This window comes from Gavialis gangeticus, unplaced genomic scaffold (assembly GCF_001723915.1).
Source record: "Gavialis gangeticus isolate Ggan-Ray unplaced genomic scaffold, GavGan_comp1, whole genome shotgun sequence".
Classification (NCBI taxonomy): Eukaryota; Metazoa; Chordata; order Crocodylia; family Gavialidae; genus Gavialis; species Gavialis gangeticus.
This window is the reverse complement of record NW_017729016.1, coordinates 1,452,459-1,466,882: the sequence shown is the minus strand read 5'-3', so window position 1 is coordinate 1,466,882 and position 14,424 is coordinate 1,452,459. Positions and strand designations below refer to the sequence as shown.

General features: G+C 49.7%; 1 protein-coding gene across 1 annotated transcript in view; it reads left to right on the top strand.

Moving 5' to 3' along the window:
* Positions 1-13,873, top strand: part of PEMT (phosphatidylethanolamine N-methyltransferase) — a 98,896-nt gene extending 85,023 nt beyond the window's left edge. The window contains exons 6-8 of the mRNA XM_019512657.1: positions 8,694-8,768; positions 10,403-10,463; positions 12,025-13,873. Coding sequence (XP_019368202.1) covers positions 8,694-8,768; positions 10,403-10,457 — 130 coding nt within the window. The 3' untranslated portion in view covers positions 10,458-10,463; positions 12,025-13,873. The remainder of the gene's footprint in view (positions 1-8,693; positions 8,769-10,402; positions 10,464-12,024) is intronic.
* Positions 13,874-14,424: the final 551 nt, after the last annotated feature.

Below are 14,424 nucleotides of genomic sequence, written 5' to 3'. Positions count from 1 at the left end.
GGGATTAGCCTGGTCCAAAAATTGCCTTTCCCCAAAAAAAAAAAAAAAAAAGCCTGGGGAACTATGGCAATGCTTGATAAACACTCCTCGTGTAGCATAATGGTTTAAAAGCCAGAGCGAGAAAAATGAATAGTATGTGTTCTGGCAGTAAATGAGCAATATGCCCTGCACTGTATTTTTAAGTTTTGTGTGGTTTTCATATAATTACACGTTCCACTTTGATTGCTCAGGAACAAAGAGAGGCCCGGTGACATTCGAAGCACAAGCCCATACATTACAGGCCATTCTCATGTGTTACTGTACATGGTACCTGCCACCCACAAATGTTACCCCCAGAAAAAGGAAGTTGTTCTGGGATTTTACGATGATCTAAAGCCTCATTTCTTCTTCTGCCTGAAATGTTTGTTTCACTGGGAAGGGGTATAACTGGGAAGGGGTTTTGGCCTGGAGTGATAAGCAAAGACAGTATTCTCCTCTCCTCCCCATGCTCTGTTTCTCCAGGGAGCATTCTGTACCTACAACAACCATGGACATTAGTGGGAACTCTGCATGTAGACTAATGAATCCAACTCCCTCTGAAACCAGTGTGGGCTGGATTGAGTCCAGACTAATTGGAGGTGATGCCATGGATAGAGTGCCAGCAGGAGATGATGCACTGGCAGTTTGGCGAAGGGGAGATCTGGGGATAGTAGGGCACTTGCAGTGCATCAGATGAAGCTCCTGGTGAGAACAATCCAGACACTGTTGATGGGAACAGCTAACACCAAAGGAAAGTGCACATGACACAGCAGAGAGAAAAATTCAACTGTAGATGGCTATGGAGAGGTTTTTTAAAAACAGCAGAAGTTTGAGTATCTCCTGCTCACTCAAAAAATGACTTGGACGCCATAGAACTACTGCAGCCCCTGCTTCACCTTGAAGACTCCTTCTGTACCCAAGCTGAGTCTAATCTCATAACATGTGGGCATTGATCAGTTTGGTTCTTGACAATCCAGGTCCCAGCCCTGCCCCGATGTTCATGCTTTACTATTTACTGCATGATAGTGCTTCAGTAGTTTTTTGGGGGCTTAAGCACATGGCTTCCCCCATGAATGTTATTTCTGGGATGGCAGAGGATATAAAATAATGGTCTCGGAGGCTTTGAGCCCTCCCATAGTCCCGGGCATTGCAGGAGTGAAGAAAGCTGCCAGCATCATCCTAAAGGGGTCTGGCAGCAATCCATTATCTATTGCTGCATTCTTCAAAGCACGGCACTGTGTAAAAGCCTGCCTTTGTGAACAGGCTGCCAGGTGGCTTTACAGAGCATGGAGTGGATGCCGGCCTGCCCACCTTTGAGCCAGATCAGGCCCTATATTCTGAGCAGGCAACAGCATGTGGCTGCGCGTCACGTTCTTCACCTACTCTGGCTCGCGACAGCCTTCTCGGTTGCAAGTTCTGCTCTTTTAATTAGCTGCTAAGTGGGAGCTGAGATGAACTGGTGACGATGCTTCTAAATGCCTGTCAGCCAAAGAAAGATGGATAAGGCAGCAGAGCTACCCAGAGGGCCAGATGGAAACAGGCACGCGACTGAGCAGCAGGGACAGAGGCTTTCAGCTTTCCATCAATACAAGCTGTCTCCCGGGAGGCTGGAGAGTGGCTGGGGAGCTGCACATGGATGTGAAGAGGACCCTGGAGACACAGCTGCAAGGAACCAGACCGGTTTGCTTGGCACCAGTAGGGCACATGCTAAATTCTGCATCCTGTTTAATCCAGCGAAAGGGACATTTCAGGACACTGAGGAACACTGAGACAAGAGGCGAGATTCAAGAAGCACGGTATCCTCTCTGTGGACAGGAAGACCTTTAGTTTTACTCCTAGCTAGGGGCAAAGTGATTGATGGACAACAGCAGCATATTCAGGGATGAGATTAGTGGTCTGTCCTCTGCTGCTGTAGAAGTATTTGGCTACAAATAATGGGAATGTAGCTGAAACAGCCAGTTACCAAAGGAACACTGGCTTGGAGGCCTATTGGATAACAAGGGAGGAGTAGCTGGAAGCCAGTGAGCTTTCCATGAAATTGGAGGACAGGTACAGCCATTCTTCAAGAGCCATATTAAGAAAATCAGCGGCAGCCAGCTGGCTGCTAATAAGAAAGGAATTCAGTGGAGCTGGATCTGTTTCTGCAGCCCACGCAGTGCGCAGTGCCCATGCTCTGATATGGTATGCCAAGGTATCGGAGTCCCAAGGCTGCTCTTTTCTTTTCTACAAGAACATATCCCTGCAAAGGCAGTGAGTGGCACACCTGGGCAGTACATCAAATAATCTCAGTTTAAGTCCAGTATGCACAGCTCAACATTAAAAACACAGCACTGAACAACAGGGAAATGTATTTTCCTCTGGGGCATTGCAGCCCTCATTGGCTTCCCCGATAGTGTCTCAGCTCTCAAAATGAACTGAAGGCAGCAGTGTTTTGACCCCTTGCTTGTGCGGTGTGATGGGATGTCAGAGGGGTTTAGGATCGCCGTGAGCAATGGGGTGGGCATCTGGCCCCCATTTTGAATGCCTGTCAGTCCCCATAGTAACAACCAAAAAGCTTTTAATTCCTGCATAATTTGGCTGAGCTGGCAATGACATGAGGATGTTTGTGTTCCTCCCTGCCACATGCTCCTCCAGAATGAAATGAAGTGCAGAGTCATCTCTCTCTGTGCCAGGAAGGTCTGGACACCTCCGGTTTGCAGGGAGATCAATTGCTCTCAGTCCCGGAGGAGACACTGTTCTATTAAGGAGAGAATAGAAGCTATTTGGAAGGAGCGGGAGGCAGTCGTGTGACAGCTTAGGGCACAGCTGCCTGCAGGATAATCAGAAGGTATTTGTTTCTAGTGGCATCACCTCCTTGCTTGTTATCTGCAAGAGAAAAGCATGGGGTTAACTGGATGTCCAGGAGATGCACAGGCAGGCTGCACATGGCAGGGAGGCATGCACCTTTAATAATCGCTCAAATCTACTGAGGACTGGTTAGAGAATGACTGCTTCCAGAACAGGAACCAAAACGTGTCTCTTCACTGATTAGCTTCTTTCCCTAATGAGCTCTTCTGTCCCGTTGGGCCTCAGGGTCAATCGTATCAGGCCTGGGAGAAATGTTTTAAAGGCAGAATTTAAAACTCTCCTTTTTTTCCTCCCCCTTTCTGGTTTCCATGCCTGTGAGCTCCCGTGACTGGAGAGACAGCCAGCTTGGATTTATCTGAGCAAAACAAGCCAGAGGCATAAGGATTAGATGTAAACTCCCACAAACCTGGGGAGGAAATTAAAGTAGCAGCTTGAATGACAGACTCTTTCCGCTCTACTCCTGCACTGATACCCCTCAATGGCTGAGAGCCAGAGTAGCGTATCAGCTAGGCCCTCTGCTTCTGGCCTTCTGTGTGACCCTAGCCTGTCTCTGTGCCACTCTTTCCCCTTCCACCCTCTGTCTTATGCAGCTTGATTGTGCACTGAGATGCTTGAGTGGAGGGCATCTCTCCAATAGCATACGTACAACACCTAGCACAGTGAGGCCTGTCAGTGTTGTTGTAAGCAAAAGAAACACACACAATAGCCAAGCAGGGCAGTATCTTGAACACAGAGACTTCACAGCACAGAGCTGGCTGTATGGGGATTTTAGTATCGCTCGAGTCATAAAGTTGAAACAGGGTCATGTTGTCCAGACCCCTACTCCTAAACCATCCCAGACAGATGCCTATCCAGCATCCTCTTGAAAACCTCCATCAAAGGAGATTCTGTCTCTTCCCTGGGTAGCTTATCCCAGTGTCTTAACTTTTCTTACAGTTAGAAAGTTTATTTCCGAGGTTTAATCTAAATATACTTCGCTGCCATCAACTCTCTTTTCAAAGTTGTTCCCACAAGCAAGTGTTGCTATGCCTGACAATGCATGGCATGAAAAACTAACCCAGGTGTGGGAAAGCTGACGTAGTGCAGGCTAGGGACTACATAATGATCCCAGTGTCATAGAAATGCTGGTCATGCCAGAGCCACAAATCACATCATGCAGTATTTATAACACCGTACCCTTCTTTTAAACAAATTGTTATCCCTTAAGTAGGTTGAGCTTTCAATAGGCACCACGTATGTAATTCACTTCAGTGGCTTTTTGTTGCCTGAATCAAGCAGCCATGTTAGCCCCTGAGATGCAGATGAAGTATTAGTTATATGGGGAAGGTTTTGTCTGTGTGCCCCTGTGTTTTATAAAAGGGAAATGTTTTAACACATAGTAACAAGTTGTGCAAATCAGTGCTGGAACTGCAGCCAAATGATACAATTAGAGCTCTCGTTGTCAACAAATGATCATGCAAATTTGTTCTCTCTGATATAAATCAATGAGGAGACATGACTAAGCATCTATTAATATGAGTTTGGAGGAGGGAAAATGCTGCTGCATGTTTCCTGAAGTTCCCTAATGGGGAAAAAACTTACAGTAGAATAAAACAGAGTCTATTGCAATCCATTTGTAGCTTCAACCGTTGAGCTAGGAATGGGCAAGATCATCTTACGGCCCTTTGATCTGACTTTCACCTTTGTGGGAGGACAGGTACCTTCCAGGGTTGACATGGGAAATTTCCTCTGGTAACACCTGGTGATAACTTAGACATTTCACAGAGGGCAGGAGTGTGTTACCACCTTGGCTCTTCAGCTTCAACTGTATCAGCTTGTGCTTTTAGCTCTGGAGACTCTGAGCTGCATTTTGGTGAGTCAGCCAGAACAGCGGCTGTCACCCTAATGTTCCCTATGGCTAAGGCTGGGCCTTGTACTGGCGTACTCCCTACATCAGTGGTTTTCAACCTTTTTCCATTTGTGGACCCCTAAAAAATTTTGAATGGAGGTGCAGACCCCTTTGAATTGTAAGTGTGGGTATTCACACTGTTGATTGATCATAGTCATCTTTCACAGCCCCTGTAGATATAGTCTGTGGACCACAGGGGTCCATGGACCACAGGTTGACAACCCCACTGCCCTACAGCAAAGGAGGCACCACCAAGAAACTCCAGCTGGGTTGAGTCCTGTTGGACCCACAGTACCTGTCAGTCTCTCCGAGCAAAGCCTTTTCATGAGCAGGAACCAAGTGCCAGGCAAACTCATTTGATGACCTTTTTGTATTTAAATTAATAACGAGAGGGGAGAAATTACCACTCATCTGTGTGATCAATAAGGAGGAAAAAAATAATCAAGCCCCATTTCTCACACCTCCTTCAGCTGTTTGACTATTCACAGATACAGTTTTATGAATTGCCATATGCCAAGGATGTTATGACTGTTTTATAGCCTCTAATTAGAAAGAGGAATCAAAGTGGAAAAGATGTATGAATATTTGGAGCTCTTCACTTCTTGCTTCCTATGATTCTCTCCTGTGACATCTGCAGGGTTTCAGGTTCACAGACCTTCCTATGCACGTGATTGTGCAGTTCCTCACAGAAAAGCCCTGGGACTCAGTTATCACCTTTTTCAATTAGGTTGCTTGACACCCACAGTCTGACTCCTGCCAGGTGTGTTAGGCCCAGGCTGAGTAACGCAGAAGCTGTGATTTACAAAACAGGAGCTTGAAGTTAGCCCCTATTTCCTTATTCTGACATCTCAGCCAAGGTCTCTGGTTGGCCAGGGAGGCTGAGCACCCGGCAGCTCCCAATAAAGCCAGGTTAGTTGCCAAAATACGAACTGGAGAACCTCAGTAGAGTCACCGGCTTTTGAAAATCTGTGTCAGCTCATACTGTCTAGCACCCCTGCACATTCAGGGAGTCAACAGCAAAATTCCCATTGATTTCCCTGGGCTGAACATGTGTTTGCCTACAGCGCACTGGTAGCTTGTCCCACAGTGATGCCCAAAGCCCCTTACCCACTCCAGCACCCGGAAATATTTCCAGGAGACCATTCCAGGGTCCAGCACCCCTGAAAAGGCCCCCTTGCTCTGGGTTTGGAGCATGGCAGTGAAATGGGTGTGTGGGGTATGTTTGGACACACTCCCTGCCCAGGACATGCTGCCGACACAGTGCAGTCAGACCCCAAAGTCCTGGCTTCAAGGCAGTAGTGCCAGGATGAAACACTGCAGACCCTGCCACACACGGGAATCTATTTTTGAATCAGATGACCAGATTATTTTCGTTCCGAAGCTTTTGCCTCACTGACAATGATTTTGTTGGCATAAAAAAAAAACCCAACCCCCTCAATCTTCACGAAGACTTTGCTTATTTGACCCACATGCTGCCATGTTCATGGCTGCACTCTAATATCACAATAACTGGATACAACCCAGTGCCGCTGCAGACGTCAGTCTTTTATGTTCTTCTCAGTGACCCATTTCTGAAGGACAAAGCTCAGCTCCAGCCACAGGGAGGGGAGGAAGTGAGCGTGTTCTCATGTAACTAAAACATCTCTAAATGGATTCAAATGCAATCAGAACCATTTCTTGTCCTCTGCTCATTAAATGGGCATCACCACAGGAAACCCAAGCTGACAGCAACTTTGCATGTCAGCCTAGACTCTACAACAGAGAGCAGCCAATGTTTGCCAAGAGAGCAGGCCTCTCGTTGAAGAGAAGAGACCTGCAAGTGTTTGGATCATCTGCATATACATTAATCAAAGGATAACCACAGAACCGAACCCTTTCTTTGGGAGACTGGTGGGAGACATGGCTGATTTGGGCTGGATCCTAGACTCGTTGCAGCTGTGTTGCCCGTAATGCTATGCTCCGTTACCTCAGCTGAAGATCTGAGCTCTTTCATCCTTACTGCTGTTCTTTCACAGACTGCCTGCTGTTAGTCATAGCTTTCTAGTCCCCGGTGAAGCTGCAGAATATCTTATTTGAAATGTTGCCATTATTACTGCAGGGCCAATAGATACTAGGAGCTTTGTGAGCAAGCTGGGAGATAAGCTCTCCATCCCAAAGCACATCTGGTCTAATAGCAGACTTTGTGTCATGAATGCCGACGCTTGCGTTGATCTGGATGCTCGCGATGTGCACCTGCTCTCTGCCCTCTTCTCGTTGAACTGTGTAATTTATTGGCTAGAAAAGAGCTCATGAGCCGCTGCTCTCCTACCTGCTATGATGTGGAGCATGCATCAGCCTACGTCTGATACCATTGGTCATGGATCCAGATGGGATGAAAGGGGGGATGAATGGCTTGTACCATATAATCTCCTTTAATGGGATTAAGAAAAATACACCGGGAAAAATGTCCAAGTCCCTTAGGTCCCTTGTAAAGCCTGTTTTAGCTTTTGAGAAGCAACAAGGTGAAGTTAGTTGACTGATATGTCTCTGCATGCGTGGATTTTGCTACACCCTGTTTATGACCCCCGGTTCCATCGTTACCCCTGTGCGTTATCACTGCAAGGCCACCTGTTGCCAGGAGAAGTGCAGTTCCATGATGCAGCAAAGCTAATGAAAGAAGAGATGAATCCCAAATAGGAGCAAGGAGTCCCAGCAGAATGCTGTCATCCATTAGCAACAGCTAGCAGCTAGCCTTGGCCGGCTGGCTGAGCTCAAAGGGGTTGTTGTACTTGGGGGGGGAGGCATGCTGGCTGAAGAACTGTTGCACTGTTAAACACCCAGTCTCATGCTCACACATTGTCACTTATTTCTGTGGTATTAAGTCCTCTTCTATCATGTTTCACTCCATGCTGGTATCACAGAGGAGTGTCGCCCAGTGATGGGTGCCTGTGCACAGGCACAGACAGAGAAAACCCCTGTCCTCAAGTGTTTATAGCTTAAATAACTGAGGCATGGAAAGACGGGATTTCCTAGTTCACTGTGTCCCCAGCATGTCCTGAGTGTGCCCCACCCTCCCACTGTCAGGCTTTTCAACCTGAAATGGCACAAGCAAAGCTAGGACCATCCCCACTGACAGCTCTTGAGACCTCAGTCTCTGCTTTGGGGTTGTCCCCACCACCTGCTTCCAAGAACACCAATGTCACAGCCATATTCCTGGATTACGGGGCAAGCAGGGTGTGATCAGAAGTGTCCTGCTGGGGATACAGGACAGAGATCCCTCTGAGGTGCCCCAGTCCTACTGACTGTCAGTGAGACCTGCTGCCAAATCACCCGGGTGCTTGGGAAAATCCCAGCTGAGTAGACCCTTCCTCGCCCACTTCCCAGTTGTTTGTATTCACTGGGAGAAAGCGTGTGTGTGTGTGAGGTGCTCTCTGTTTCCCCGGTGCCCTTTCACATAGCTGTAGGAGACTGTGTTTTAATAAAGCCCCTTGGTCTTCTAGTCTTACAAACAGCTGCAATGCATGACCCTCATCACAACATGCCCTCCACACACCAACAGCAAGAGCCTTCTGCCAGGTTCCTCTCCCCTGTGGGTGGCCCATGTTTCTGCGAGGATCAGATGTTCCCTTTCTAGTGCAGTGGCTCAGTGCCACAGTCTTAGCAGTTATTAGAGAAACGTATCGTCTCCAGACTTACCATCAAAGTAGAAGCTCCCTTGACAGAGACATGCAGCGATCTGACTTAAAAGAAGGCACAGAAGTGAATCAGGAAATAATCTTTGCCAAGTAGCCTCTGTCTGAGCCAGTTGATGTTCAATAGAAAAAAATAACGGATGTTCCTCTTTGTTTAATGCCAAGCCAAGGCTCTCATGGAGTCTAACCTCTCATTTTACTTCCTAAACAACATATTACATAAGGCCCCCCCGGATCTACCTGATCTTTTGCTTCTCTTTCGAAAACAGGCACGCAAGCCCAGCTGGCCTCTTGCTGACGGCTCTAGTGGCAATTTCCTATGTGGTGGCAATGCAGTATGAGGGGTAAGTAGCTTTTCAAGAGCAGGGGAGAAGAATCATTGGAAACTAGCTTGTATTCAGGCTTTCAGGGAATTGCAGCAAGTGGTTTTTCCAGGTAGTAAGGATTAAAAAGCAGGCTTGGTTCTTTTCATTTGCCTTGAGAGCGGGCAGCTTCCTGTTGTAAAAAGTTTGCAAGGCGCTAGGTTTTGTATCATCTTTTAAGTGAAAAGCGGGTGTTTTTATGTTTTTGCCTTGGATCGATCACTTCAAGAAGTCCCTGGGAAGGTGGTGGGTATTCTCAGGAGGCTGTGCACAACAGAGCTGGCATGTGGCCCTTCCACTTCATGGCACCTCTGATGCTTTGCACAGGGCTGGAGCAGCTCAGCACTTCCACCAGAGGCACCTATTCTGCTTCAGATGCATTTGAAATCTCTAGCACTGCTAAAGGGGGTTGCAAAGGACATAGAGGGAAAGCTGAGCCTCTTCAGGGCATGAAAGAGAGGCTGAAAATTTGGGAGAGGAGAGTTAGTATATTAAAGGCTTTTTCCTGCTTATTTTTTCTTCCTTCCTTGCTTTTAATGTTGCCTCAAGGTAGAGGAAGAGAGTGGGTTCAAAGGGCTGCTTTTCAACTGTGGCCAAGCTGCATGTGACTCAGGTCGGAGCAGGGGTGCACAAAGGGGTTGGAGAGCCCCCACTGTGTACTGCCTTCAGCCTGTCACAGCTCTGTGCTGGGCCAGTGCCCCTGCACCAGGCTGGAGCAGCCTGGGGGCTGCTTTCATCTACACAAGCCTTGTGTGGTCCAAAAACAGTGGAAAGCTGAGGACTTGCACGGCTGTGTCGCATCTTGGCTGCCCTCTGCTTTCCCTGCTACACTTGCTGCCATTAAGGGATGGTGTAGGAAGCCTTCTGCCAGCTGTGTACTGCCAGAGACTCGCCTGTCCCCTGGCAGGGGTTGGGATCCATATGGGGACAGTCAGCAGCTTTTAGCCCAGAACATGCCTGTGTTATAACCTGGCTGCCCTGCACCTAAGAGCTTGATCCAAGCCCTGGCCACTTCATAAAAGGGCTGTGTCTTCCTTCCACACAGCCAGGCTTTGGGGTATCCCTTGGCCACTGGGCACTCTAGGGAGCTGTTGCTAGAGATGGAGGCATTGTGGAGACCCCACAGGCCAGGGGCTCTGAGAGAGATTGATTAAGGCTTGTGTCTAGATGTCATTCCTTCATCACACACATCAGCAGACATGGCCTCATGACCCATTGAGGGAGCTGGCAGCCTCCCCTCCAGCCATAGCAGTGTTCAGAGCCATGCAGCCTATGTCCCCTCAGCTCCCTTCTGGGAGACGGGAGGGGCAAAGCCTGAGGCTAGCTCCCTCACCCGTAGCTTGTAAGCACAGGCTAACAGAGAACCCTGGTCACTGGTCAGTAATTGCTCCTCCACAACCCAAGCCCATATTTTAGAGGTCTCCAGACCCTGCTGCAGCCCAGCCAGCATGTAGGGGTAAGCCCAGCACTGCAGCATAGTTTCCAAGCAGAGTCACTGATCCCTGCGTCTTAGGAGGAGACAGGAGCAGAGATCCTCTTATCAATTTCATGGCATGTGGCTGTCTCTTTTTCTCTTGACCTTCCCTTCCCTGCCTCACCCGCCTCCCATCCAACAGACCTTTCACGGAAGAAATCTATCGACAGAAACAGAAGGCAGTGAAGAGCAAATAGCAAGAGGTGCGTATGCAGGGGATCAAGGCAAGAGCGAGGGGCGTAGGATTTCAGTGGGATGGTTTTCCGGACCCTTAATTGACACAAGATCATTTGATGGGCTAAGGCAGGGGTGTCACACTGGCAGCTTGCGGGCTGTGTACCCATGAGGGGTCCGAAGGAAGCCCACGAGCCCCAACAGCTGCATCTCCTGCTGCCATGTGGCAGGAAAGGGCCTAGTGGGTCTGTCCACCACTGGGGGTAAGGGGGAGCACATGGCAGTCCAGTACTGGACAGCCCTGGGCTAAGGGCTCAGGCTGGCTTCTCAGTTTGCCCTTCCCTCAACCATGGCTTTGCTGGCTCTTCCCACTCCCTTCCTGCCATTCTTTAGAGAGCTGAACATCAAACCCCTGCAACACCCAGCCAGGAAGGTTTATTTTTCTACCATGGGTTTTGCTTCCACCTCCTGGCATCCAGTCGGCTCTGAAGTGAGCACCGCAGAATTGTTTTTGATTATAGGCTCGAGAGTGGAGGTGAGGTGGGATTAGCAGGGAACATAGAAGTGAAACATTTAATCTTAGCCATGTAAGCAAAAGCCCTGGCTGTATAGCTGGGGCTCTCAGACGCACGAGCTACCAGTCTTGTGGGGGGCAAACCGGTCTGCAAGCTGACATTTTGCACACAGAAAACAGGCCTCGTGGCTCCGCTGCAAGTGGGGATCGGGCTGTTCCACGCCTCTACTTGGGCTGCCTGCGTGAGGCAGTGTCAGCTCAATAGGCCTCCTTCTCAGACACACACCTACAAGCTCCCCTCTAATTGTGGCCTACTGCTGGGGTGGCCAGCCTACACCATGCATGCCACAAATGGTGTGGGCAGCCTCTGTGTTGGGGTGTGCCTGTATGGGAGAGGGGGTAGGCAGCAGAATGACAGATAGGGCAAGGAGTGGGAAGCAGAGCAGCAGATCAGGCAGGGATTAAAAAACAGCAGCACATTGGGAAAGGGATCGGCATGACACTCAGGGAAGGGTGGGGTTAATTGGTGGCACATGTATCAAAAAATGGTCCCCCGCTGGCCTGGCAGCTGCACACAGCTACTGGGATTGCCCCTATCTCTAGTGGTAAATGTGCTGCTACACACATTTTGGCCAGGGGTTGCCAGTGACGGAGACCTCAATTTTTGGATGCTTCATTTGAAATGCCTTAAAGAGACCCAGTTGTCCAACTCCAGTGTGGAGCCCCTGTCCAACCCCAACAAAAGGCCCCTCAGAACCGTAAGTCACCTCTGCTAGCACACAGTAAGCAGGACTGAGTTCAGGGACTCTGGGGCTACTTCCATGCCTGTGGTCCAGTTGCCACATACCATATGTGATCTCCTGCAGGTGTTAGAAAGTGCATGTCATTGCAGCCCCTGCCTGGATATCCTGCACCGGAGCAAAGCCAGCCCACGTCCTCTAAAGAGATTTGTCTCCAAGTGGCTGTAATCAATTGAGAAGCCCAGAGACACAGGCCCTGTCCCTAGTATAGTCCTGAAAGGTGCTCCTGTCACGGGGTAACAGGCTTTTGGTCTGTCTCTCTCTTTTCTAAGGCAGTTTCTCAGCCCTCTTGCTGCATGATGTGGTTTCCTGGACCCGTTGATGTCTGATCTGCCTGTTTTCCCATTGAGATGTATCCTGCTAATTAGTCCAACAATCCCCAGTGAGCACCTTGTGCCAACTCAGCGCACCACCGCACCTACGCCAACCCAGGAAACAGAAGAACCAGATGACTGCACCCTCCAGTCACGGCCCTGCAGGGGGGATTCTCTGGAACTCGGCTTGCCTCTTACATCTCCTCCTTTCAGCCTGGATCAAAGGATACTGCAACAGTGCATGAAAGGGGCAGCCAACAAGGAGAAGGCCATCTCGGAGGGGAAGTACTGTGTGGCACTTTCCCACCTATCCTGGAACAAAGCAAAACCACTTATTTAGCAGCCAGCAACTCTCCCTCTTCCCAGCCAGCTTTGAGTCCTAACAGACGGGCGAGTGAAGTAGCCCTGGAGATGCTTAGAAGCACTTGTTTGGAACAGGGGCTCTCTGCTGTTGCCTGGCTGGCGTGCAGCCATCCCAGGAACCAGGCTGTGATTTTCGGAGGGCCGTGCAGCTGTGAAGACCTCGGGACTGAACCACTGCTGTGCGCGTCTCAATCTGGCGCATCGAATCCAGGCATGAGCTGTCACTGCAGCGCTCACTTGAGACGCTGCCACTGTCAAGGCTTTGGTAGGCATCCCAGGTCCTCTCAGAATCCGGTGGCAGCATTGCAAACAGGCTCGCCATAAAGGAGTGTGGGACAAAGTCTGGCTCAAGCCGTCAGCCTGCATGAGAGTTCAGCCTCTGTGGAGCAGGTGTTGTGCCCATGCAGGGGCTGCTTGGCTGGATTTGAACCTGCAGCCAGGGGAGAAAACTAGCAGGAGAACTGGGAGGCATGTGCATATCCTCAGGGAATAGGGAGAAATAGGATGCCATGGGACTGAGTGTATTAGCCAGGGGAAAATTGTCCCAGGATTCTGCACTAGGTAGAGCGGCCGTGATCTCTGGTGGCGCTGGCAGTCAGAACTCTGCCTCTGTCGCTGTGTAACCTGAAGCATGTGGCTAAGAGCTTGCTCTGCAAAGCCTAGAGCTCAAGTTGAAGCCCCGAGACATGCTGGCACTCGCACCTCCACCCACCCAGCCCTTAAACTGCCACTCATCATACTGACCTGACCCTCGCAGGACTTGTGAGGCTCAATAACTGAATGCATGTAACATGCTTTGTACCCCAGGGCTGGACAGTGTGGTCTCTGGAGAGGGGCACCGTGCCCATATGGAAAGGTGTCCATGCAGAGAGATTTGTGGCCTCTGAGCTGCCTTTTTGTCTCAGGCGCCTGCCCGTCTGTTCCACCACCTGGATTGTGAAGGGGTGGCAGACGGCAGCTCGGGAACAGCATTTATGTGCTGGAACTGCCACGCCAGCCAAGAACAAAGGGTGCAGAGAGCCTCAGCCCCCTTCTTCTGCTCCCTGCCCATACACACATGTGCTGTGCTACGTAACTCTACCAGATAAACCGGCCCACCTTGCACAGTGCTGCCGAAGTGTGGAGTCCCCAGGGAAACTTTGTAGTTTCCCTCCAGGTTTGCTGTCATCTGCAGAGGGAGGCTGTGCTCCCCCACACCTTTACCCTCAAGCACAGAGTATCACCAGTGGGTTTGAGCTCTTCATTTTTGCCCTGCAGCGGGGGGGTCCTCTTTCAGTTATTTTCTTGTTCGCCTTTGTCCCAAGGAGACCATTCCACCATCCCCACGACACCAGGGACTGAATTTCTAGCTGCTGTTTTATTCAGAGGGTCCCAGGGCTGGAACCCAGTCTGAACAAGGAAAGATGTCACAGATAAGAGCTCAAGACTGTGTAGTCAAGGAGAAGAAAGACAAGGGAAGAGGATAAACAGCAGCAGGGCTTGTGATGTGCCTGGAACAAAACTGGATAAAGCGAGACAGTGGGAGGTGGGTTTGTCCCAACTCAGGCACTGATGCACTGTCGGAAGTTTGTCAGCTCTCTGCAACCTCGCTGTTCCCTTCTCTGCAGCCTGTCTCCCAGGGCTGTGCAAGTGTTAAGTCATGTGTGCAACCTCCTGAGTTAGTTTGGTGGAAACCATTACTAAACATCCTAGCACAAGGACCCTCGGCGCTCAGTGTTACTCACCAAACCAGTGTTCTCTCCAATACAGCCTCGTTCCTTCCCATCAACTCTAAGCTTTCCCAGGCTATTCCTGTGCTCTCACTGCCAGTCATCTCCAGCAGGCCCTTTGATAATTGCTCTCGGTCACACAGTTTCTGCTGCAGTACATTTTCCTAAGGTCTCTGGTTGTCGAAATTACCCACTTCACTTGGCCTTTTCTTTCTGAACTGGCTCCAGCATCCCAAACTCCCTGCAGGGATGGCAGAAAGGAGAAGAGGAACACCGTGTTGCAAACACAT